The 27113-nt window shown below is 42.7% G+C and overlaps 2 protein-coding genes across 10 annotated transcripts in view; one reads left to right on the forward strand and one right to left on the reverse strand.

The window, feature by feature from the left end:
• fnbp1l (formin binding protein 1-like) overlaps nucleotides 1-1111 on the forward strand; it is a 259561-nt gene extending 258450 nt beyond the window's left edge. Inside the window, exon 18 of the mRNA XM_069939287.1 lies at nucleotides 467-1111. The gene's annotated coding sequence lies outside the window, so the exon portion shown is untranslated. The remainder of the gene's footprint in view (nucleotides 1-466) is intronic.
• Nucleotides 1-27113, reverse strand: part of bcar3 (BCAR3 adaptor protein, NSP family member) — a 191784-nt gene that overhangs the window by 6264 nt on the left and 158407 nt on the right. For all 9 annotated transcript variants that reach the window (XM_069939283.1, XM_069939280.1, XM_069939279.1 and 6 more), the window contains 6 exons: nucleotides 17898-18026; nucleotides 15482-15927; nucleotides 9866-9966; nucleotides 7611-8314; nucleotides 4184-4299; nucleotides 534-705 (listed from right to left, as the gene is read on the reverse strand). In XM_069939283.1, coding sequence (XP_069795384.1) covers nucleotides 534-705; nucleotides 4184-4299; nucleotides 7611-8314; nucleotides 9866-9966; nucleotides 15482-15927; nucleotides 17898-18026 — 1668 coding nt within the window. The remainder of the gene's footprint in view (nucleotides 1-533; nucleotides 706-4183; nucleotides 4300-7610; nucleotides 8315-9865; nucleotides 9967-15481; nucleotides 15928-17897; nucleotides 18027-27113) is intronic.

The following is a 27113-nucleotide window of genomic DNA, read 5'->3' on the forward strand; positions in this document are numbered from 1 at the left end:
TATTCCTTGCTACTGAAGTTACCCCCACATCCATCCATCATGGCTGTTCTCTTTGTTCCAAGAGACTACTGTAGAACCATATTGTTGTATGGCTTTGTGCTTCTCTTATATCTGCCATTGGAAGGCCTTTTTCTGCCACGGTAGCGTGGTTAGCACAACACCGTTACAGCATTAGTGACCCAAGTTCGAATCCAGTGCTGTCTCTGAGGAGTTTGTACGTTCTCCCCATTTCTTCATGGGTTTCTTCCAGGTGCTCTGGTTTCCTCCCACCCTTCAAAATGTACCAGGGTTGTAAGTTAATTGGGATATTTAGGCAGTATTGGATCAGGGGCCAAAGGACCTGTTATCATGCGGTATATCTTTAAAAAAATCATTCAGATTCTGATTTATTTAACTGCATTCAATATATGCACAGGATAGTTTATTTAAATAAAATGTTGATTCATTTGCTGGCTTAATTGACAAGGTGCTCAACATGACTGCTAAGAAACACAATTGACACAGTTTGGCCAGGGCAGTGAGGAAGAACATACCTGCGGCATGTCCAAGGACTTCATTATAGCAGAGAAGGCATACAGATCCCCCATGGAATATTTCAGCTCCAGGGCCAGTTGGATAATCTTGGCCAACACTGCAGCTCTTTCTTCAAGACTTCCTGTGCAACCCAGGATATCCACTGCAATCCCGATGGTCAAAGTATTGTACCTGAGAAAATAGAAGTGGTCGACTTCATTGTCCAGTCTTTAAATGGGTCTACTGCTTTTAATGTTTCTACAATTTGATGGTTAAAATTGGAGTAGTAATGGGCCTCAGCTCTTGGCTTTTCCATGAAATTATGGCTTGCATCAGTTTTTCCACGATTCCCACTTAACCTGATTCCCTCGGTATTCAAAAAGCTCTGGAAAACAGCAGGCCTACTGCTGTAGAAAATTTCAGTTTTGCAACTCTTGAGTGAAGAAACTTCTCATCTCAGCCCTAAAAGAGTCACACCTTGCCTAAGACTGGGCCCATAAATACAAGGTTCTCAGCCTTAGAAAATCAGATCTCAAAGCTGTTAATGTCATTCAAAACCTTGAGTCTCGATAACACCATGTCTTTTTCTTCTAAATTGCAGAAAATATAAACCTTTCTAATCTATAAAAGGTCAAAGCTCATCTTGGGATTGAGCTAGTGAATTCACACTGCCTAATTTTAAGGCAAATATCTTCTCCTCTGGGTAGAGAGAGACCAAAGCTCTGTACAGTATCAGCAAATACTTCCTTCCTCTTCTCTCTATTCTGCTTGCACAAAAAAAAGTTAATCTAATTGCTTGCTTATATTCTCCACTTCATTCACCAGCATTCCAATATCCTTCTGTACACCAGTTACTAATTTCACAGCATTTAACAAATATATTTTTCTTTTTAATAATCTCTCATTTGACATATTCTGGCAACTTTTCCTTTAATCTGTTTCAATTTTTGGACCCTGCATCCTAATCATTACTCACTTTCCATTCTAGCTCGGCAGGAGCATTCACAAATAGGTTTCTGCCCTTTTTGTCCAAATCTTTTTTTTTTAAAATATGAATTCTCTAGTACTGATGTCATGGCACGTTATTAGTAACCTGTTTCTTAACCTATAAGAGATGTATTTATTCCAGATTAGAATTGAAGTACATTTCTGTGTAACAATAAAATAATTTACTGTCTTAATTCATCCTTGAGTGGCATAATTGTGGGCCAGCACCTCCAGGTTCAAGCACCTTCTCCTCACACTGATCGTGGACCACAGAAAGATCTGCCTGTGCTATTGAAACATTTTTTTTTCTAGCATCTCGGTCATTTGAATATTTTCTATCTTTTACATTTATTCTGTTTTTAATTTAATATATTCCATTGTGGTTGTATTTTTTTCTTTAATGAATTACCTGTTAGAATGTTACTGCAAATGTCTAATGTCAAAATGTATGTAAAGGTTCCATAATTGCCACATCTAACTACATGAATTTCTTTAACTTTTGTCTACTGTGAGGCAGACAGAGAGTCGTCACTTTCTCTGGTGTTCCTCGCAATAAATTCATTATATTATGAGCTTATCATGGATTTATATGATCAAGGAAATTGAAGTGTACAATAAAACTATGGAGGAAGAGTTTACAACTACGATAAGATGAGCATGGGACCAATGGTGCACCCCTGCCTACATTAGTCTACCCAATGCTCTAGGCACCAAGACATCACAAGGTGCTCTCCTTTTCTACATCATGATGGCACTATCCTATATAAAGATTCAATTTTACAAAGACTCCTTGATGTTTCCTTGGGAGAATCAATCAATCTAATCTAATTTCACAAGATAATCATAGCCAATTCTTGCCTGCAGTGTTCCCCAAACCCCAGTTTCTATCTCTACTAACTCAGTACAATTCTACCAGGGATTCACCATCCCTGGAATCACCTGTGAATCTTCACTGTATTGGCAATGGACATAAAACCATTTACCAAAGAAAAACTTCAGGAGTGGTCTCAACAAATCCCTATAAAATGGCAGTAACGTATTTTCTCTGCACTTAAATCCTCATAATAAAGGCCAACCTACTATTTGCTCCCTGAATCGTTTACTGCACTGCATAATGCTGTTTAGTGACTTGTGTACAAGGCCACCTTAGTCCTTCGAGCAGCAGTTGCCTGATGCCTTTTTTTAAAAAAAAATGCTTTTCTGTGTGAGGCCTAGAAAATGACCGCACATTTTTCTGCATTCTGCTCCGTCTCCCACCTTATCCATTCACTCAGCTTCTCTATTTTTCCAGAAGCTTCCGCATCCTTCCCCTCCTACACTCAATCCCACCTCGCTTTGTATCAGAGAACTTGAAAGTTCAACATCTGATCTCAGGAAAAATGTTGATAGAGGTATCTTGAGGCGAAGTCTCTTCATTCTAGTCTCACCAACCGGTGGAAACAACTTGCGTACCTCGATCTTATTTACGCAGTTGATGGCCATGCGTATTTATCATTAAAGGGAGAAATAATGACGCATCTGGAACAAAATGGATCCATCAGGCAGATCAGCATCTGGAGGACTGCATGCAGTTCTGGTCTCCTTACTTGAGGAAGAATACACTGGCTTTGGAGACAGTGCAGAGGAGATTCACCAGGTTGATTTGAGAGATGAAGGGGTTAACCTATGAGGAGAGATTGAGCCGTCTTGGACTGTACTCACTGGAATTCAGAATGAGAGGGGACCTTATAGAAAAATAAAATTATGAACAGCGTAAATAAGATCGAGGTATGCAAGTTGTTTCCACCGGTTGGTGAGACTAGAATGAAGAGTCTTCGCCTCAAGATTCAGGGTAGTAAATTTAGGACTGATATCGGCTTTTCCCAGAGACTGGTGAACCTATGGGATTCTCTACCCATTGAAGCAGGAGGACATCTCAGAAGATCTGGCATGGAAGACACCGTCCTAGGAGACAGAGGAATTGTGAGAAAGGAATGGAATCCTTACAGGTGACAGGGTGTGGTGTAGTTGAAGCAGCTGTAGGAGTTGGCAGGTTTGGAGAAAATGTCTGTTAAAAGCTTTTTTCCTGAGATGGAGACTGAGAAATGGAGGAATGTTGCTAGAGATAGACCAAGTGAGTTTGAGGTTGGGGTGGAAACTGGCTGCAAAGTGGATAAAGGCGATGAGGCTATCATGGGTACATGAAGCAATAGCAAAGTCAGTGAAGTGGGATCCACGTAGCCAACAAAAAGGCAGGCATAGCTGGGGTCCACGCATGTACTCATGGCTACTGCTCTGGCTTGGCGAAAGTGGGATGAGTCAAAGCTGGAGGAGGAGGGTGGTGGTGGAGAGGGATTGGTTGGGTCTGTTGTCGAGGAAGAAACAAAGGACTTGGAGGTCTTCGGTATGGGGGATGGAGGTGTATAGTGATTGGATGTCTGTGGTGAAGATGTAGCGGTTGAGTTCAGGGAAATGAAAACTGTTGAAGTGATGGAGGGCATATAAAGTATGTAGGTGGGGAGGGACTGGACTGGGGGAACAAAAATTGAGTCAAGCTGAGTGGTGGGGCAGGAGCACCTGGAAGCAATGGGTCTACCGGGGCAATTGGGTTTGTGCTCATCTCCCCTGTTCCTTTCTCCAACACAGTAATGTTCAGAGGAGAGGTTGCTGTTATAATTTATAACAGTGGAATAGTAGTGTTTACCTCTCAATTAAATCCAAACGCAGTTGATGGCCATGAGGCAAAGTAATAAGCTCCAGACCCGAGCTCACTTGCATTTGCTGCTTCATTTCTTCAGAGACGTTCAGTATCCTAGCAACCTGGGGAGATCATGTTCAAATTTATTACTTGCCACCAAGAAATTGCTCTTCGATTAAATGGCTCATTTTGTGTACACAGGTGCTTGCTAATTATATCACAAATAACACAGGACCCCAATCATTCCTGCTGTTAATACCATTGCTTCAACACTTTTGTTTAGAATTGTAGAGCCTCAAATGGTTCAATCTTTCTGAAGAGGTATAATCTCTTAATTAAGACACTTTCTGCTATTTTGTTTCCACTGCTTCATGTTTTTCACAGTTGCACATTCATTTTTAACCAAGTTTAACAGAACAGATATGCAAAAACAGTCCATGTTACTGAAACAAACACACCTTGAATCCTTTTGATTCATGAATATTGGATTAAAAACTAGACTTCAATTTTCAGGGACAAATGCTTGAACCTCATGATAAAACCTGGAGATTTTTAAAAATAAACTTAGAATAAAAAGCTAGTCATATTCGCTGAAATTATCAAACCACAAGATCATCATAACTGCTCCCCACCCCCCCGCCACGAGTTCATTTATTCCTGCAATGAAAGAAATCTGTTTTCTTGGTTTGATTCCAAACTACCTCCTGAATGCAAAGGTAACTAATAATCTTACATCTCTTGAACTAATAAATAAACACAAATCTCGCCTTCAAGTTATAACTCAAGCAAACCATTACTTTAAACTGATTCCCAGTATACAAGAGCAAAGCACAGTGGGGAGGTTTCAGGAGGTTCACAAGGATGATTCAGGAAATGAAAGGGTCATTATATGAGGAGCGTTTGACAGCTCTTGGTCTCTGTATACTTTGGAAATTAGGAGAATGAGGAGGCATCTCATTGAAACATTTTGAATGTTGAAAGGCCATGGACAGAGTTGATGTTTCCCATGGTGGAAGAGTCTAGGACAAGAGGGCACAACTTCAGGATTGAAGGGCAAATATAACCATATAACCGTTTACAGCGCGGAAACAGGCCATGTCGGCCCTTCGAGTCCGCACGGGTTCACTTGAACAACTCCACTAGCTCAACCCTCCTGCTCTCTGCCCAGGACCCTCCAACTCCCTCACCTCCATGTACACATCCAACCTTCTATTAAATGACAGAAGGACCCTGCCGCAACTATCTCTTTTGAAAGATCATTCCGTCTGCCACCACTCGCTGAGTGAAAAAGCATCCTCTAATATTTCTCCTAAAGTTTTGCCCCCTGACCCTTAACTTATGGCCTCTTGTTCCAACCTCCCCTGCTCTCAGGGGAAAGAGTTTGTTTATGTCTAGTCTATTTATTCCTTTCATAATTTAAATACCTCTATCAAATCCCCTCAGCCGTCTACGTTCCAATAAAGTCCCAGTCTCTTTAATCTCTCCCTGTGATCTAGATGCTGTAAGCCAGGTAACATCCTTGTAAACCTTCTCTGCACCCTCTCCACCTTATCTATATCCTTTCTATAATTTGGAGACCAGAACTGAGCACAGTACTCCAAACCAGGCCTCACCAATGCCTTAAACAGACACAGCATCACTTCCCAGCTCCTATACCATGATTTATGAAGGCCAGCATACCATATGTCTTCTTAACCACTCTGTTTACATGGGAATCCACCTTCAGTAAACTCTGTACCATAACTCCCAGGTCTCTCTGCTCCTCTGGGTGCCTCAATGCCCTCCCCTTAACTGTATATCTCCTATTCTGGTTATTTTTACCAAAATGCAACACCTCGCACTTGTCTACATTAAATTCCATCTGCCATCTTTCAGCCCACTCTTCCAAACAAACCAAATCCTTCTGTAATCCAAGGAAACTTTCCTCATTCTCCCTATTTTCGTATTATCCGTATATTTGCTTACCCAGTTAACCACACCTTCCTCTAAATCATTAATATAAATGATAAAACAAGGGACCCCACTTGTTACAGGCTTCCAACCTGACATACAGTTGACCTCCATGACTCTCTGCTGTCTATCTTCTAGCCACCTCTGAACCCATGTCACAATCTTTCTACTAATTCCTAGTGATTGAACCTTCCTTATTAACCTTCCATGCAGAACCTTATCAAAAGCCTAACTAAAATCCAAATAGATCACATCACATCATCCACTTTTTTTGTCACCTCCTCAAAAACCTCAACAAGGTTCGTCAAACATGACTTTCCTTTTACAAACCCATGCTGGGTGCCCCTAATCAATCCCTGCCTATCCAGATATGCATAAATACTATCTTGAAGAATATAATCTTCCCCACCACCGAAGTCAAACTTACTGGCCGATAATTACTTGGCCTACACCTAATGTCTTTTTTAAACAATGGAACTCCATTCGCAATCCTCCAATCCCGTGGTACCACACCCTCCTCCAGTGATCTTTGAAAAATCACTGTCTGTGCCCCCACTATTTGCTTCCTGACCTCCCTTAAAGTTCTGGGAAAAATGCCATTAGGACCAGGAGACTTATCTACCTTAATTGACCCTAGAAGTTCCAAAACCCTCATTTACTAATCCCTATCCTATCCATAACTAAACACTTTGCCTCTCTTATCTCGTATAGCCCAATGTCCCTTTCCCTCGTGAATACAGACGAAAAAAAATTGTTCAATATTTCTCCCATCTCATATGGTTCCTTACATAGTTCACTGGTCCCATCATCCAGTGGACCTACTCTATCCTTCAATATTTCTCCCATCTCATACGGTTCCTTACATAGTTCACCGGTCCCATCATCCAGTGGATCTACTCTATCCTTAATCCTCCTTTTACTGTTCATGTATCTGTACAAACCCATAGGATTCACCTTCGCCTTATTAGCTATGGACTCCTCATACCTTCTTTTTTACTTTCTAATTTCCCTCTTAAGGTTCTTCCTGCAATCTAAGTAACGATCATACCCCCTGTTTTTTTTATATTTAGTATGGGCCTCCCTCTTGTCCTGAACCTACTTCTTAATTTTACCAGAAAACCACAGCTCGCTTGAACCTTTGGTCTTCCCTTTCGGCCTGACTGGAACATAAAGATCCTGTACTCTCAAAATGCTCGGAACAGAAATATGTAGGAATTTCTTCAGCCAGAGGGTGGTAAATCTGTGGCCACAGGCAGTTGTGAAGGCCAGATCATTGGGTGTATTTAAGGCAGAGATTGAGAGATTCTTCATTGGCCAGGGCATCAAGGTTATCAGGAGAAGGCTGAGTGGGGAAATGGATCACCTCATGATTAAATGGCAGGGCAGACTCGATGGGCTGAGTAGCTGATTTCTGCCTCTATGTTTTATAGGATCAAGCCACGGTTCATGCTACAGTTTGTAAAGTTAACACCATTTTTCTTACCTGGCTGTCCACTTGGAGGATGTGCTTGGCGATAGTTGTAGAATCAGTTTTGGTAAACAGTTCCTTCACATACTTGATGACGGAAGTGTCCAGGGGCTTATTGTCAGGGGGCAGCAGCTTGGAGTGGAATTCATTTGGCTTGAAGCAGGAGACATTTTCAAAGACGGGCCTAAGAATGGTCGGCCCTCTCGCCCATTCCTCGTCTTCTTCGGGAGAAACTGTGCACAGGATGGGACTGTTGCCCAGCGCACTGAGGGCAGAGTTGGAACTTTGAAAGGTGCTCGTCGATGCTTCCTCAGTTTTAACTCTTTCTACAAAACTGTCAGGCTGGGGGAAACAGGGCGCTGTGGGTAATCCATCCACTGGAGAATCAGGCCTACAGTAGCCATATCTCTTTTCTAGGGCGTCAGCATTTGTCTCGTGCTTGCCCTTCTCAGGATTGTTCATTGCGGAAAGCTTATTAGGTACCCTCAACGAGGGCACCTTGCTGGGTTTTGGGGGGGGTTTTGGATACAGTTGACTGTCAGAGCCTCTCAGAGCTTCTCCAGCTTGCGATTTCAGGCCAGGCAGTCGGAAGTACGTCGGGCTGAGAGCAGGCTCGCTGCCAGTTCGAAACACTGGTGACTTCTTCTGAGCTGCGACTTCTGTCCCATTGAGCTGCTGCTGCTGGGGCGAGTGTGGCTGTGGTGGTGGAGACCTCATTCCTGTGAATAAAATCAAGGTGGCATCGAATCAAAAATCACTAGAGGAGTGTTCAGCAAGTCAGGGATTCAAATTCCACCACAGAGATACAGGTCTGAGGAACCAATTCTCAGTCAACATCCTAGTTTGTTACTAGGGTCATAAAAAGCTAGTCTTGGTGGCTGTAACCATGAAACCACGAGATTACCATAAACCTACCACCCACCCCGTTTGGTTCTATTTATTCCTGCAAAATAGGAAATCCATTACCGTTGCTTAGCTTCTTGGTCAATGGTTCTCAACCTTTTTCCTCCTCCCCCCCCCCCCCCACAAACATAATCCCTTACTAAACATAGAGCACCTATGAGTGGGAGAAAAAGGATGAAAACTACTGCTCTAGGTGGTCGATTCTAACACTACCTCAATGCAACACCAATCGACAATCATTTTTGCCATCACTAGTGATCCCTTGAACCAATCAATTAAAATTACACATCTCCCCGTCAGGTTATAACCCAGGTGAACCATTGCACTGTCAGGATAAGTCATCTCTTGGATAGTAAATCAAGGTCTTTTACAAAGTAAACAAAGCAAGGAGATTTTTGCCAGTGTTCTAGTCAATATTTATCCCTTTTTAAAAAAAAACAAACCTGGTATTCTCACATTGCTATTTGTGGGAGCTTTGCTGTGTGTTAATTGCATTTCATGCAATTGTGTCGATATTTCATACAAAAAGATTTAAACAATTGTCTGTACTTTATGAAATCATGGAAGCTTCTGCATTAATGTGGGTTCTTTTACCCTTTGAGAATATTTAAAAACTACAGCCAAGTTAATGGTTTTCTGATATAAATGGGCAAAGCTCAACAACTCTTTAAGCAGCCATTAACTGCTTCACAGCTACTTAAGCTTTAAATGTTTAAATTTTATTTAAAGCACAGTAGAAGGTGATTCTGACCACTGAAACCCATAAGAGCAGAAATAGGCTGTTCAGCCCATCGAGTCTGCCCTGTCATTTAATCATAAGCTGATCCATTTTTTACCCCCCTGCCCGGCCCTTTCCCCATAACATTTGATGCCCTGGTTAATCAAGAATCCATCAAACTCTGTCTTAAATACACCCAATGACCTGGCTTCCACGCAACAAATTCCACAGATTTACCACCCTCTGGCTGAAGAAATTCCCAAACAGTGCTGCTCCGTACATTTTGGAAGATGGGAGAAAACCAGTGCACCCGGAGGAAACCCACGCAGGTCACGGGGAGAACCCACAATCTCCTTACAGACAGCGCTAGTTTTGAACCCAGATTGCTGGCGCTGTAATAGTGTCATGCTGATTGCTACACTCTTTAGACACAGGGTGGTGTAAAAAATAAGAAGAAAACATCAATTGCTTGTAGTTTTCCTGGAGAACAAGCAGCAAATCCCCCAAGTTAGAGCCGCAATAAAGGATTATTAAATGTCTGTATCATTTAGCATATGACGGTGACATTGTGGTCTTCCCACTGAACTAAAGCATTACACGCATTCTCTCCCATTGCTGTGTCCAACCCCGTGACTACATCAAAACTCACCCAAAGGGAGGTAACTCTCAGACTGATGAGACTTCAAGGGGTGTCGTCTATCCTGCACATAGTCGAGACTTGCAGGCTGGCTCCCGCTCTTGTCTTTGTTCCTGTAGCGACAATGGAAAGAAAGCTTTATAAAACCTGTAACTCTGCAGCCAAATGATACTTCAAAACTCCAGAGGCCGCACATCCAAACTCGAGTACTTTTTCTGAAAAGCTTTCTCTTGCTCACACCTCACACAGTGGTAGAGGACAGAGTACAGGCAGCTGAAGATGAAAGGAGCTGTTAAACTGCCAACGAAAATGTAAATGTACTGAATCTCCATAACGTTGCCGAAAGAATTGAGCACAAGGGTGACAAACAATTTCAGTTATGGAAGAAACAACAACCTGTTGAACATGCTGGTCTCAAACAGCAACAAAGACAAATGTTCAAGATCAAGGATAGGAACTTGATGCTCTTTAAACTGATACAGAAAAACAAACCAAGGACACAGGTCATGTGGATTGTGTCAGAAAGTTAAAAAATGGAATAATTAAAGAAATGTTTTCCTTTAACCAGCTATGCGGAGATTTACGGCAGCAAGTTATGTAAGTGTTTTCCTGCACAAAGAACTAGTTACACCAGATAAAGAAGAACGTGGCATGGGTCCAGGGAAAAATCCTTTTCCTATTCGATGGGTCAAAATAACGAATTCAAGGCAATACCAAAGGCAAAAGTAAAACACAAAAGTCTGCAAACACCGTGGTTGAAGTAAAAACACAAAGCTGGACAAACTCAGCCGGTCAAACAGTGTCCTTTATGGAGCAAAGGTAAAAATACATAACTGATGTTTCAGGCTTGACTTCTTCATCAAGGTCTGGACAAAATGTAGACAGACACCCGAACAAAATAGTGAAGGGAAAGAGCACGGTGGGGAGCACAGTCCCAAAGGCAGGAGGTGATAAGGGAGTGTAATGGAAGATATAAACTGTGTTTTTTTTACTTTTGCTCCCTTTGCTTCTGCAAGGCTGAGAACCTGCTTGTTTTTTTAGAATCAGAAGACATAATCTAATTTACACTATGGGGCCCAGGGATGGATATGAATTAGTAGATACACCTAAATTCCACCATGGGGCCCAGGGATGCAGTTTTCTTTTGTTGGTCGCAGACTGTCAGGAGACCTTGAAGGTAATTAAATCATTTGTTCAAAGAGATAAGCTATGAAGTAAACAACTTTTGGGTAATATAAGCCATGATCCCACTGCTGAGGTTTGAGACTCTCTGAGAGGTGGCAAAATCTCTCAGCAAGAAAAAGAACTTCTAGAGTCCAGCTAACGTCCCGGTCGAGGGAGGTGGAGAAGCTGCTACCGGCGCCTCGACAACCTACTACAAGTGTGCAGTCGTTGCCTCACTTCGGCAGTTGGGACTAGTCCAGGCGTTGATAAGTATAGTTGGGAAGGGCTAGCATATTGTAGTTTGAAATCAGCTTTCGAATTTGTAATAAACATTTGTATAAACTGAACTGCTCTCAGTGTGTGTGTCTATTTTCTTTCGGTAGTTCAAACACTGTGACCAATCTAAAACGAACAAAATGAGAGGTATAAGTTTACCCAGGACAGGGAGGGAGGGCACAGCAGCACACAGGGGGAGGTGAGATGGCTCTGAATGGAGAGGGAAGGGAGTGGAGAGCTGGAGGAAAGAAGTCAAGGGGAAAACGAAAGGAGGGAAAACGGAGAGTAGGTTAGCAGAAACCAGAGATGTCAATGTTAATGTCATCCGGTGGGAGAGAAGGCAACAAGGTTTCTCTCCAATAAACTTCATCTGACTTGCACAAGGCTATCAGGCTATTGAACCTCCCCTTGTTACACTATCAGGGATTGCTGACAACACAAAAGGACTGCTTGCACTGCTGTTAAGTCACTTTTTCTACAAGGATAATTAAATATTTATTATCTACCTGGCTTTTGTATTCATTGACTCTTTTTAACTCAATTAAGTATATGGTTGTAGTTTTTTTTAAAACAAAGTACCTGTTCAGGACCCCTATACATTGGAGAGACTGGGCGCAGACTGGGAGATCGCTTCATTTCAGCATCTCAGCTCTGTCCGCTGCAATACCGTAGATCTCCCAGTGGCCGCCCATTTCAATTCCCCATCCCATTCCCTTCCTGACATGTCTGTCCATGGCCTCTTGTACTGCCAGACTGAGACCAAATTAGAGGAACAATACCTCGTCTTCCATTTGGACACCTTGCAACCGGATGGCATTAATATTGACTACTCTGGTTTCCATTATAACCCCACCCCCATCTTTGTCCCCCCCCCCCATTTCCTTTCCTCTCACGCTATCTGGTGCTGTCTCTCTCTCTCTCTCTCTCTGTCTGTCTCCCTTTTTTTCCCAGCTGGCGTACCAGGCAGTGATGCAGCCCAGAGGGTAAAAGCATGGTGGCACTGATGAAGAGTGGTGTTGATTTGACATCACTCAGTTTTGAGGTAGCTTGTCTTGGCTATCCATTAATGAGAAGATGGTGGGAGCAGAGTTGTGGAAATTGGCAAAAGTGGTGGTGGTGGGGGGGGGTGAGGGGGGGGGGTGTTGCAGCAGCATTAGGGGATCTCCTTCAGAGTGTGAAGCAGATTGGTGCTGCCAGTTAGAAGCTCACACGCGCTGGGGCAAAGTAGTTCTGAGATGTTCTCAAATGTTTCACGTGGATAGACAAGTCTGCATTCACGTGGGTGGACAAGTCTGCAAGGTGCTGCGCATGGGAACTCCCCGAAACTGAGTAGGGAGTGAGGTGATTGGTTGGTTATTTTTAGGTCAGCTACACATATTACATTGCATCTTGGAGCTGGATGGCTGAGGGTGAAAAGAATGAAACCAAAAAGTATGCATGCACTTTGCTTATAGTCAAAACACCACAAATTGGAGGAACAATACCTCATCTTCTATCTGGGCACCCTCCAACCGGATGGCATTAATATCTCCGGTTTCCACTGAAATCACCCGCCCCTCATTTCCTTTCATCCAGCTCTGTCTCTCTCTCTCTCTTTCTCTTTCTTCCCTCTGTTTCCTTTCACAGGGCCAAAATCAATTCTCCCCTTTCGTCTTATCACATCAATTTGTTTGTTTGTTGGTCTGGACTCCTCTCCTTCCCATTTTTCCACCTTTCTACCTGCCTTTATTTGGATGCCTGCCCGAAATGTCACTTCACCTCCTAAGGACGCAGTGAGGCTGGCTGAATTCCTCCATCACTTCTGTGTGTTTTTACCTGCTCAGCTGCAGCAAGCAAGAAATTTGGTGTATGTGTAAATTGTAAAATATATATGACAATAATCTCATTGTGGTAAGAAATAGGTTATCGTCCCCACCTTAATTTGCCATTCAATGAGATCACGCTTTTTTTTAAACTTGGCCGCAGGCTAGACATCATGGGGGGGGCGGGGAGTCATTCGCAGGCCACGTCACCCCAAATGAGTTATTGCGCCCCCCCCACCCACCTGCAGCACTAGTGCTACGTGGTCTCGTCTCCACGCGCTATAACCACCCATGTTTGTCTGTTATGTTGGAGGGAGGGGGATGTGTGATGGTGGTGCACAGAGGAGGTTCATGGCAGATATGGCACACGCTCCCCCCTGGTGAGTGAGTCTTCAAATGTCAGTTGGTGCCCCCCTCCCCCATTAGACTTGTTCTGACGTTGACTATCTCATCGTTTTGTAACTGAACAATCCATATCCTTTGATTGACTTTGTGAGTCATTGGGAGATGGGCAAGGTCATCAATGAGTACTTGACCTCTGGAGAAAGACACAAGGACTAGGGAACATGGGGCAGTCAATGGTAGTGTCCTGAGAACAGACAACCGTGGCTTGATCCAATAGAGGAGGGGCTAAAGGTCCTGATGCGCCTGAAGATAGACCTGATCAGATATATGGAGGGACATGGTGGAAAGCTAGAGATGAAATGGGTGAGATTTTTGTGTCATCATTAAGTAGGGGTGAGGTACCCAAAGACTGGAGGGTGGCACATGTTCAGATTTATTGTCAGAGTACACACATAACATCACATACAACCCTGAGATTCTTTTTCCTGCGGGCGAGGCAGAATTATCACTTATTGGTCATGCAAAAAAAATCTGTACACACTGTAACAGGTAAACTGATAAAGGAATATAAACAGATAACAAATGTGAACAAACTGCAATACAGAGAGGATTCAAAAAAGGAAATCAATAAAGTGCACAAGTGCAAATCCTTAAATGAGTCTCTGATTGAGTTTGTTGTTGAGGAGTCTGATGGTGGAGGGGGAGCAGCTGTTCCTGAACCTGGTGGGGTGAGTCTTGTGGCAACTGTACCCCTTTCCTGATGGCAGCAGCGGGAACATAGCGTGTGCAGGGTGGTGAGGGTCTTAGATGACTACTGCCTCTATTCAAGAAGGGCTGCAGGGATAAGTCTGGCAACTACAGGCTAGTGAGCCTAACATTTGTGGTTGGTGACCAGAGGGCATTCTGAGGGGGGAGATATGCATGCACTTGGATGGATAAGGGCTGATTAGGGTTTTGTAACTTACAAATCTGATAGTTTTACTTTGAAGATGTGACCAAGATGAGGGCAGAGCTGCGGATGTTGTATGTGTGGATCTCAGAAAGGCATTCAATAATATTCTGCATGGTAGGTTGCTCTGGAAGGTTGAATCGCATGGGATCAAATGTGTGATAGCAGAATGGATAGAAAATTGGCTTCATGGACAAAAGCAGAGGGGGACAGTAGCTTAGGACAGTAATCACAGCCGATACAATGTGTTCAGGGACTTTTCAGGCTTTCATTAAAAAAAAATAATTTAAACTTTACATTTAGACATACTGCACGGTTACAGGCCATTTTGCCCCACAAGTCTGTTCTGCCCAATTTACACCCAATTAAACAACACCCCCGGTACTTTTTTGCACAGTGGGAGGAAACCGGAGCCCCCGGGAAAAACCCACACAGACATGGGGAGAATGTACAAACTCCTTACAGACAGGGTGGGATTCAAACCCTGGTCCCGATCGCTGGGGCTGTAAAGGCATTGTGCTAACCACCACATCATCCGTGTCGTCCAAGTGCTCAACCATAACAGAAGCCAATCAAATATCCACTCATTAAAAGATGACCGACTAACTAACTATTTTTAAATCAGGATTTTTTTTAAAAACGCAGTTATTTTTATGTAGTGTTTGCAAGGCCAGAACCTAAAAAAATTTACCTCTCATGAACTGTCGATATGCGTGAAAAGTTAGTAGCAAAGAAAATGAGGGAGTTCCAGACAAATGCATTGACAAAACAAAGAATGGTTTTAAAATTAACCTGTTATTCAGATAACTTCCTTAACTCAGACCTTGTGTGCAGATTTGGGTGACGTGGTTAGCACGACACTATTACAGCACCAGTGACCCGGATTTGAATCTGGTGCTTCTGTTAAGGAGTTTTTATGCTCTCCTAGTGTCTGCGTGCGCTTCCTCTGGGTGGTCTGGGGTCCTCCCACCTTTCAAAATGAATGGGGTTGTAGATTAATTAGATGGCATGGGCTTGTGGGCTAGAAGGGCTTCTGACCATGCTATACCTCTAAATTTAAAATAAGGGATCAGTTCTTTCTGACAAACCCACCTCAAAAGATTGCCCGGTGATAGAGTGTCCTGTTGCCCGGAGCCATTGGACATGTTCAAGCTCAGTCGCTTTGGCGTGTCTGACTTCCCAGCTGGCCCTTGACAGAACTGCTCCTTCACCACCACCGCTGGGGCGTATTTTTCCTCCATGCACCTCAGTGGAAGCATCCGATTTATGGGCTGGAAAATGATGGCCCCGACCTGCTGAAAGATCGGCCTGCGATTTCCTACGTAGCATCTGACCAGAGCGGGGATGCTGTCAAAGCTCTCCCACTCAAACTGGTACTGCAGCCGGGAGTAGCTTTCATTTAGCCAAACGACCACGCGGTTGATCTTGAAATGGTGAGGAGTGTTTTTCCACTGGCAGGTCAAGACGTGGTTTCCAGGGCTAGAGAGGGAGTCACGAACAAGAAAGTCTCCATCTCTCTGAATTAGAGACTCTGCCACCTGAAAGCACAAGGAGCAACATTATGCTGATCTACTCGTGGCCACACCAAGCTCAAGCTGATCTAACCATGCCACTGGCATTCAATATCAGATTTCACATTTATTGTCAGAGTACATACATGATATCGCATACAACCCTGAGATTCTTTTTCCTGCAGGTGAGGCAGTATTACCATTTACTCGTGCAAAAAATCTACGTAACGCACACATGTAAATGAATAAACAAATGTAAATGATCTGGCTGTACAATGCAGAGAGAAATAAAATCTATAAAATGCAAAAATAAAGGAAAAGGTTCCATTATTGTCACATTTAGAATATAACCTACATGAAATTCTTCAACTTTTGTCAATGGTAGGGCAGACAGAGAGTCACCACTTTGTCCATCACCCCTCACAGAAATCTACAGCACCTAGGTGGTCTCCCCTCCAAGTACTGACCAGATCTGCACCTGCTTAGCTTCCGAGATCAGACAATCCCAGGTGTATTCAGGCTATTAGATGCTCCCAATCATTTAAGAGTTCTTAAAGGAGTCCCTGGTTGAGTTTGTTGCTGAAGAGATTGATGATGGAGGGGTAGCGGCAAATTTGGTACTCCTGAATCTGGTGGTGCAAGTCTTGTGACACTTATACCTTTTTCCTCATGGTAGCAGCGAGAAATGAGTGGGTGGTGTGGGTCCTTGATGATTGCTGCTGCTCTCTGACTGCAGCGCTTACTATAGATGATGGTGGGAGGGTTTTGCCTGTGATGTCCTGGGCTGTGTCCACCACCTTTAGCAGGGTTTTACACTCAGGGGTATTGATATCCCAACACCAGACTGTGATGCAAATTGTCAGCACGCTTTCCTCCACACATCTGTAGAAATTTGACAGGTTTTCCGAAGTCATACCAAACATCTAAGGAAGAATATCACATCTCCCTTCATCACAGCAGTTGCCAGCATATCCAGTACAGGTGCTCCTCTACTTACAATCAGGTTACGTTCCGATAAACCCATCGTAAAGTTGAAAAAGCATCTACTGAACATCAAAGCCTAGCTTAAATGTGCTGAGACCACTTACCATAGCCTGCAGCTGGGAAAATTTACCCAAAACAAAGCCTATTTTATAATTAAATGCTGAATTCCTTTTATTCCACATTGAAAAATACAATTTTTAATCATAAAATATAGTGCCAGCATACCATCATAATTTTGAAAAATCACAAGTCGCGCAATCCTAGGTAGAGGAGCACCTATATACAGTAGTAAACACATTCTTAGATGCAGAAGAAGCCATTCAACTTCTCAAACCTACCCCATTTAATTTGTTTGTGGTTCACAGATCCACTGATGAACCTTGGCTTCCTGTCCTTTGACCTGAGTGATAGAATCTGGGAGGACTCAATGTGTTGTGGGGAAAATAAGAGATTGATTAATGCAGTACTAGTGTAAATAGGTGGTGTTTACTCAGTGGGTTTCCGCCCGGTACCTCTCTACGACACTGAATTGTGCTCTCAGTGGTCGCATTGACCTGACTGTTGGCAGATTATTCTTCCTGCCTGATAACCCGTGGAACAGAGTTCCATGATGGGATTACAGACAGAACTTTCCTCTGTGCTGCCTACCTTGCAGAGACCCATTTAAATCTCAAACTTTCCCATCTGGATAATTTCTAAGTTGATATTTTAAGAAGAAAGAGTAATTTTGGTTGAGCTTGATTGCTCTACCAGCGCAAGTTTTATACAGTCAGGGCTCCAAGGAAAATGATCTCATCATTTGTATTGAAATAATCAACGTCAATGACTCTATAACTGTCTAGACTGACTCGGAGCTATTTGGGAACAGTCTAGGATGGGAAGCATTGCCCTTCTTCTTAATGCTACAGAAATTCCTAGTCCCCTCAGCAAAATGTGAAAGTGAAACAAATCTCAGTTCAACAGAAAGTAAACTGCACAGTGCCGATCAAAGACAACAATGTTTGGGAGCCTACCTTCCTGGGAATGCGACCATGGTACCAGGCATGACTTTGCAGGTCCTCGCTATTCAATTTCAGCTCCTCCTCCAGTTCCTTTCTCAGCTTCTCAGGTGTTGAATCCATTATATATCTCTCTTTTGAGAACTATGAGGAAAGAAACATCAAAGAGTGAGATTTCATACAATTAATTCCCCTTTCACTGCTTGCAGGTGACAGTTCCTCAGTTCAATCAGGGTTTGCTCATCAATTAATCAGTTCAATCAGTTCCTCAGTTCAAGCAGGGTTTCCTCATCAAGCTCGAGAATTCTTTTTTTTAAATTGACCGGTTACAATTCCAATTTTCCAGCTGGTGCTTTCCCCAGCATTTTTCAGTGTTAAATCGGTAGCTGGGGGAGATTTTGCTGGGCCACACTGTTAATGATTAGCAGCTGGACATGTCCCGACTTCAGCGAAGTGAATGCGACCAGATCAGGAACTAACTGCTTCACTCCTTACAAGATGCATCTGTGGCTGCACGACTCGCAATGCTTTTATTTGCGCAATGATCACTCAATTATAATAGATTTTTTTTTTAAATGAATTTCCATTGCAATAGATTTTAGGTGTTAGTGTGTGCGGTGTTCCCGCCTCTTTGGGGTTGCAGGTGGGATTATGTTATCCAGGGGATGTAACAAAATTGATAATTATATATAACCTCATCTTTTTTTATTCAAAGAATGATTAACCGTAAAGACTTTCATTCAGGTCAGTCTTAAGAACTCGGAAATTGGCAATGGGGAAAAGCAAGTGACATTGTATTTGTGATTTATCTGTGTTTACATACAAGTGTATATTTGTATTTGTGTGTGTGTTTAAATAGGTACCTGTAATTAGACACACAGGAGGTTTGTGCTCATGTTTCAACCTTTGACTGCCCGTGCTTATGGGGGTCTAGCCTGATATTAAACGTGATGAGTAGATTTTCATTCCTGATCCAAACTCCCCTCCATTACTGACAGTGTAAATGAGCTGATAAATCATTTATGTTTATTTAGTAGTCCAGCAAAGCCCCAGAGCATCCAACTGCAGCCTCAATCTTAGCTTTTGGTTTCATTTGTACTCTCACACAAAATTTATATCAATAACGCAATGCTTCTGTACATTGTCTGTCCTCTCGTCACTGTATCTGTGCCTTCTCAAAACATACGTGCAGCTCCAAGATTTTTTTTTAAAAATCAGCAAAAACATTTTCCTTTTCTAATACAGTCACTTTTTCTCCTCTTAAAATGGCAATAGCTCCAAGGCACCTACACATCTGTGGACTGATCCTGGGTTTACTAGCTGAGCCACAAAGCTACTGTGAGCTATGGTAATGATATTGGACCAGCAAGACAAATGTCTAGACTGATTTCTGATGGGAGTTCAAACTGATTGCGGTTCTAACAATCTGGTTGACTGATACTCTTTTGAGGAGGAAATTCTCAAGTCTGGATAACATACTCCTCTCCAGTTTCCCACTCCAATTTGAACCATGAAGGACATGGCAATTTTCCCCATTTGAACCAGTAACACAGTGCCTTGCTTTAATTACAAGCAGAGTGGTGCAAGAAAGAGGCCATTTGAACCATCATGTTTACCCTTTCTCTTTGAAAGAGCAGTGTACCCTCTAGAAGCAAGAATGGAACTGACATAGGTCCATGAGACATAGGAGCAGAAATCAGCTATCAAGTCTGCCCCGCCATTTAATCATGAGCTGATCCAATTCTCCATCAACCCCACTGCCCAGCCTTCTCTCCATAACCTTTGATGGCCTGGATATTCAAGAACCTATCAATCTTTGTCAGTGTTCTGATCTCCACAATCACCTGTGGCAAAAAATTCCACAGATATACCACAGAAATTCCTACATATCTCTGTTCTAAGCGGATGCGCTTCAATCCTGAAGTTGTGCCCTCATGTCCTAGACTCTCCCTCCATGGGGAAGCAACCTGTCCACACCTTTCAACAGTAACGCAAAGTTGCGCTCCTAACATTAAACCAGGTCTTTCCCATGCAATAACTCCAATGGCTCCTTGCACCCTGGAGAAATGTCCTTTCAAAAGCTATGGGAGTAAAACATGAAAGTCTGCAGATTATAGTTAAAAGGCACAGAAATGCTGTAGGAACTCATCTGGTCTCGCAACAATACATAGGAGATAAAGATATATTACTGACTAAAAAAATAAATAAATAAGCTTTCTTGCTTCCCTCCCACCATGGTGAGTGTGGTGGATTACTGTGGGCTCCTCATAATCCGCTGACATTGGCCATGCCTTGTCCTCGTCCCACTCTCTGGTTTCCCGCCGTCCATTGACAGGCCTTCTGTTCCACCCACAGTCCGAAATTAGGACGGGATGATGTCTCGAAGCTGAGGTTTGAGAGGGTTTTAGGCCCGATTGGAAAGGGATGGGGGACGCCATTTTTGCGGGTCCATCCCAACCCGAGGCCCATTTGGTTCAGATCGCCACGGGATTTGGTTGTAGGGGAGCCCGGCAGCCAGTTAAAATATTTTTTAAAATTTTAAAATATAATAATAAAAAAAAGATATATTACTGACACTTATCAAAGCAAAAGACAGGAAAGCATCTGAATAAAGACGGGTGCAGAGAGTCCAGGTCTGAATAAAGTTGTGGGAGTGCCTTTGCCACAACATGGCAGCACAGTTGGCGTAGCGGTTAGTGCAACAACTTCACAGCACCAGCGATCAGGATACGGGTTTGAATCCTGTGCTGTCTGTTTCCTCCCACCGTTTGAAACGTACTGGGGGTGTAGGTTAATTGGGTGTAAATTGGGCGGTGTTGACTCGTGGGCCGAAATGGCCCGTTACCGTGCTATACGTCTAAATTTAAATTTTAAAAAAATTCTAGCAACACACCACTTTCAAGTGCACGAAATAGAAGCCATGAGGACCATAGCAGAATAAAACAAACAGTTTACTGATTTAGTGGCACAGCTTTGCATCAACTCCAAGTTGAGTAACAGAGACTAGAAATGGAATGTTGATGTCAGCTATTGACTCATTCCCTCCTCCTTCAATATAATTAAGTTCTATTTAAAGAATAAACAGCCTCTGCTCTTTTCAAAGTATTGTCAGACAGAAACAAATATGTACACCACAGAGAGAAAGCTATTCATCTTAATATCATGACACAATATCCGCTCCAAATCAAGCTTGGTTACCCAACTTCTTACGTACATACTCCCTGCGATGGCCAGATTCAGGATCCAATATCTCACTTCAATCCTCCTTTGACATTATTCATTATACTTTCATAAGCCACTTTCAGGTGGCCAGAATACCCCAACGTAAAGCCGCCTAAAATACCAAAATGCGGCTGTTGGGAGGCCACCTGAAAGTGGAGAACCCTGACCTGAGGAGCACTTACCCAACCCTCCATAGGTAGGTGTATTCTCCACTTCCAAGCGCTCCCCTTGAAAGCAGGCGCGACTACAACCACAGTCGACAGGAGCCAGCGTTTGCTCCGCAGCGTCTCTCCCCACTGCAGACCTTTCAGGTGCCAGAACGGCGCCTTCAGCGCTGCCACCTGAATGTCGCTTTGCACACACCCGCAGCCGGCTCCGGAGCCGCATTCTCCCAGCTATTCCACCTGAAAGCGGGTATACGCAAACATGCTGGAGAAATTCCGTAGGTCATGCAGCATCCATAGGAGGTAAAAGGGTAACCAACGTTTTGGGCCTGGGTCCTTCCGGACATTGGTTACCTTTAACTTCCCATGGATGCTGCGTGACCTGCTGAGTTTCTCCAGCACCTTTGGGTATTGCACTCCAGCATCTGCAGACTATTTTGTTTAATTTAATTTATTCTAGTTTTCTCCCAAAGTTGAAACATTTTCTAGTAAAGCCTTTCCAAATGTCAAAAATCTGTCAGGTATCCCTGCCAAGAGAAAAATGACCAATGGTTTGGCCAAAGAGATAGAATATAAGGAATCTCTTAAAAGAGAGTGGTGGTCTGGGGAAACAATGCCTCACCGCTCCTTGTGGCCAAGACTAGGTGCAGTGGGTCAACTCCTTTCTTGGTCATATTGGACCAGTGGATGCTCATGCTTCTGTGCACAAGACCAGGGTAATATTTGTCACTCAGAGTCCATAGTTGGCCCATCTTGGGATGGACACAAACTTACTGGGGTCAGACAATGGCTCATGAGAAAATGCAAGCTGAAGTCAATTTGTCTGCAATTCATAACTCCAGATAGGGAGTCAACATTTTGCCATTTGGCACTAAGATTATTCTAATAATCAACACCCACCCCTACATGGGTTGAACCTCTATTGTCCAGCGCTCTGTCATCCAGCAACTCCCATGGCTCGGCACGCTTTGAATCGGCCACTGTTGGTACAAACTCCTTACAGACAGTGCGGGACTTGAACCCTAGTCCCAATTGCTAGCGCTGTAGAGGATGAATCAGCCCCTGGAGAAATCTAATGATTTTGCAACCAGTGGCCTCTCAACCTCTGGTAAACAGGAAATTCTGCAGATGCCAGAGTTAAACACAGCACACAACAGAGTTGGAGAAAGTTGGCAGATCACACGGCATCCACAGGAAGTAAAAGTCAACGTAAATGGATGCCGCGTGATCTGCTAGTTCGCCAACGCTTTTGTGTGCAGTACTGTAATTATACAGTGTGGGCCTTCTTGCCTCTGACATCTCTAAAATTCTTTGGAAATTTCCTTAATCTTGTATCCGAGTGATATTTCATGCCTTTTTTTAACTCTACCCTACACTGGCAGCACAGCATGCAAAACCAAGCTTTTCACTGTATCTCTGTGTAAACAACAGTGGTCCTGAAGGATCTCTCCCATTTTCAGCTTCAAATATCTGCCAGATAGTTCCTCTTTTTTTAGAGCCTCGATATCACTCAGCATGTAGCATTCCTTGGACTTGTTCATATCCTCACCTCCGAGGGAGCATGTTGGCCTTGAGCTCTCACAGTGTCACCCTGGAATGGTTTCCACTCACCTGCGAGTAGCAGGTCCTGGTCTGCTATGGTCAGGTCTTGCCAGATGAGATACGTCAGAGAGCAAGGATACAAAGGCAATGCTTCACTAGACTGCACAGCCTCACAAACGTTGTCAAAGTCAGTGAACACAAGCCTGCTGCAGCCTCTGATACTGCTTCCCTTGCTCATCTGCCAATAATCTCGATCAATCAGGGCACAGACCTGACCTTTGTGTCCCCTGCTGCACTTGTACACACCTAGCATCACATGGGCGTCCAGAGCCAACTCTATAGAGATTGCTCTTTCGTGCACTTCCCTCCCACTTGTAGAAGAGGCCAGGATACAACTTGGTCCCATGGAAACTGACACAAGGGGCGCAAACGCAACAACGCCAATGGAAGAGACTGAACTGGTTGTTAGCGGAGCTGCCTATAGCTGTAGCCATACCCAAGAGTGATGTGGAAAATATGGAGGAAAACATTAGCACCCTTTTCATGCCTCATGTCCCTCCAACCTTCGCACTCTTTAGATTTCAGGAGGCAGAGAGGGTACAGGCAACCACTCATCTTAGTTTCCTCTCTGTACATTTTTATGTCACATTGGCTAGAAGTGAGGGTTGGCCAGACAGTGAGGTAAAATAAGGTGACATCACACTGGCTGCCTCCACCCCGTTTACAGGCACGCTGCTTGCCCCAAGGTTATTCTGGCTATCCATCCCATGGATGATGATAGTTCTTTTCGGTCATTTTGTGGGGTTTGATATGTGTGGACCGATCCTTGTTTTTGAATATTATATTTTAATTTTTCCATGATCCATATAGAATATTATTTCATACATCATATAAATAGTATTTTAAAATGACAGAGTCTCATATGCCTAAATCTCACGCCTTAACTGCTAACATTAAAAAAAACAACTATCCAAAAAAGAAGGGGTGTTTGAGCTGCCTTCATTAATTAGTCCATTGATTTTCAGGAATTCAACGCTATTAACCTAACTATATCATTTAAATCTTTTCTGGGAAGTTAATTAGATCCTTAAACCAGTATGATTCAAATAAGGTTGCCATATTTTAACAAATATGTCATATTTCTTTCGAAGATTATAAGTGATCTTTTCCGGGGGGACAACTTTCCATTTCTATATTCCAACGAGTAATAAGTAGGGAGGAGTCAGATTCCCTGTAACAGCGATACATTTCCTGGCCACCCCGAGGACAATCCTCAAGAACTGTATTTGATATTTTGAAAGTTTTGTGGCATAAGATCCTCAATAAATACAGTTCTGGTTCCAATGGAAAATCCACTTCTATAATTTTTGCCAAAATTTCTGCCAAATCATACCAAAAGGATTTTAGTGTCACACATAGCCAAGTTGAGTGTCTAAATGTTTCAACCTCTACACCGCACCTAAAACATGAGTCCCAAATTTCAGATTTTTAAACCGTGTAATTTTTGCGGTGTAAGGTATAATTGGTGCATAAAATTGCATTGTCCGATCTATATCTGACATTAATAAATAATGTCATGTTTATCAGAGCACAATTTTGACCAATATTGTTTTTTTGGTTTTTTTTTTAATTTTTTATTTTTCACACCATAAATCACAATAGCCATGATATACACTTTTTCTTTTTCACACATTTACAGTGACTTTTACCAATATTGTTCTTGAGTGCTTTTCTCCCAAGTCCGATTCCCCAAATCCCTCGATTTGTGCAAACCCGCTTTTAGGCTATTGGTCTTCGATATAGATTTACTTGTCATCCCCTTTCAAAAAAGTCTCCAGGTCACTACACATTGGCAGGGTCATGGCTGATCCTAAACCATCTAATTAAAAAAGATCTTAATTAAAGATACCAGAAAAATGTTCTATCTGACAATTTACTCATAAAGGCATGATATCTACTTTATATTATAAACGATTGAATGTGAAAAGCATTTTCTTCAAGTGGATTTAAAATTGAATGGGAGAATGATTTGATTATCTCTTTCTCAGAAGAATGGACCTCAATTTTGGGCCTGATTTACGATTCATCACAGTGTGGTGGGCATAGTCTTATTCAATTCAAAGTGCTACATCGTGTACATTTCTCCAAAGCCAAACTTGCTCAAATTTATTCTGATATTAGTTCACTTAGTGACAAATGTAAAATATTCAATGCCTCTTTGTTACATGTGTTTTGGACTTGCCCTAATTTGCAAAAATATTGGCCCAACATTTTTAGAACTTTTTCAATCATATTTAGGATCACTTTAGATCCATGTCCAGTCATTGCACTGTTTGGTTTTTCTAAAATTATAAATATTATTTTATCTTCTAATTAAAGACAGGATAAGTTCAGATAGACACCGAAATTAATGGGCAGAAGGAGGAGAAAGGGATCGGAGAGTATGGCCAAGTGCATCAGGTAACAAGATGAGGGGTGTGGGGAGTAACAGATTAAAGGTATTATACATGAACGCACGGAGTATAAATTAATATCCCACTGTATACGTCCTTTCGCAAGGACAGACAGATGGGTAGAAGGGGTTGGGTAGCTCTGTTGGTGAGGAATGATTTTCAGTCCCTTGAAAGGAGTGACATAAAAGCAGGTGAAGTAAAGTCTGTTTGGATAGAGCTGAGAAATTGCAAGGGCAAGAGGACCATAATGGGAGTCATATACAGGCCCCCAAACAGTAGCTCAGATATAGGAGGCAGAATAAATCAGGAGTTATGATTGGCATGTCAGAATGGTAATGATACAGATGTAATGGGGGATTTCAACATGCAGGTAGACTGGGAAAATCTAGCTGGTGTGGGACTGCAAGAAACTGAGTTTATAGAATGTTTGCGGTATATATTCTTAGAGCAGCTCGTGATGGACCCCACCAGGGGGAAAGACAATTCTGAAATTGGTGTTGTGTAATGATGAGGATTTGATAAGGGATCTTGAAGTAGGGGAGCCATTAGATAATAGTGGCCATAATAGGGTAAGTTTTCATTTGTAATTTGAAAGGGAGGAGGAAAGGAAGTTGGAAGTATCAGTAATTACAGTTGAATAAAGGGAATGAGGGAGGAGCTCGTCAAGATGCAATGGAAGGATACCCTGGCTGGGAGAACAGTGGAGCAAAAATGGCAGGTATTTCTGGACATTTTTCAGAAGGTACAGGACCAGTTCATTCCAAAGAGGAAGGAAGGTTCTAAGGCGAGTAAAGGGCAATCATGGCTGAGAAAGGAAGTCAAGAACAGCATCAAGTACATGGAGAGGAAGTATAATATAGCAAACAGGTGTGGGAAACCTTCAAAGAGAAACAGAAGATAACTAAGAAAGCTATATGGGAGGAAAAAATGAGCCAATAATATAAAAGGGGTAGTAAAAGCTTCTTTAAGTATGTATAAAGAGGAGAAAAAAAATAGTTAGGACCAAAATTTGGCCCTTTAAAAACAGAAATGGGCAAAGTTATTACAGGAAGCAAGGAAATGGCTGACGAGTTTAACAGGTACTTTGGATCTATCTTCACCAAGGAAGAGACAAGTAACGGTCAGATAGAGGTCCTGCGGTATTGAAGGAATTGATAGAAATTCCAACAGTAATGGAGGAATTTATGGAAATCTAGATTCGGAAGCATGAGGTCTTGAGTAAATTGAATGGACTGAAGGCTGATAAGTCCCCAGGGCCTGATGGACTGCATCCCAGGGAGCTTAGGGAGGTTGCAATTGAAATTGTGGATGCATTGGTCGACATTTTCCAATGTTCTATAGATTCGGGAGAGGTGCCTGTGGATGGGAGAGTGGTTAATGTTGTGCCGCTTTTTAAGAAGGGAGGGTGAAAGAATACAGGCAATTACAGACTGGTTAGCTTGACGTCAGTAGTGGGGAGGATATTAGGATCTATTACAAAAGAAAAAAAATAACAGAACAATTAAGCATGGATTTCTGAAGAGAAAATCATGCTTGACTAATTTTCTGAAATTTTTCGAGGATGTGACGAGGAGGGTGGACATGGGAGAGCCAGTGGATGTGGTGTACTTACTTTCAGAAGGCTTTTGATAAAGTCCCGCATAGGAGATTAGTAGGCTAAATCACAGAGTAGGGTATTGGGGGTAAGGTGCTGACATGGATAGAAAATTGGTTTACAGACAGGAAACAAAGAGTAGGGGTTAACGGGGTCACTTTCAGGATGTTACTAGTGGGGTCCCTCAGGGCTCTGTGCTGGGTCCTCAGTTGTTTATCATATATATATGTTAATAATTTAGATAAGGGGATAAATA

Source organism: Narcine bancroftii, chromosome 5 (assembly GCF_036971445.1).
Source record: "Narcine bancroftii isolate sNarBan1 chromosome 5, sNarBan1.hap1, whole genome shotgun sequence".
Taxonomy (NCBI): domain Eukaryota; kingdom Metazoa; phylum Chordata; class Chondrichthyes; order Torpediniformes; family Narcinidae; genus Narcine; species Narcine bancroftii.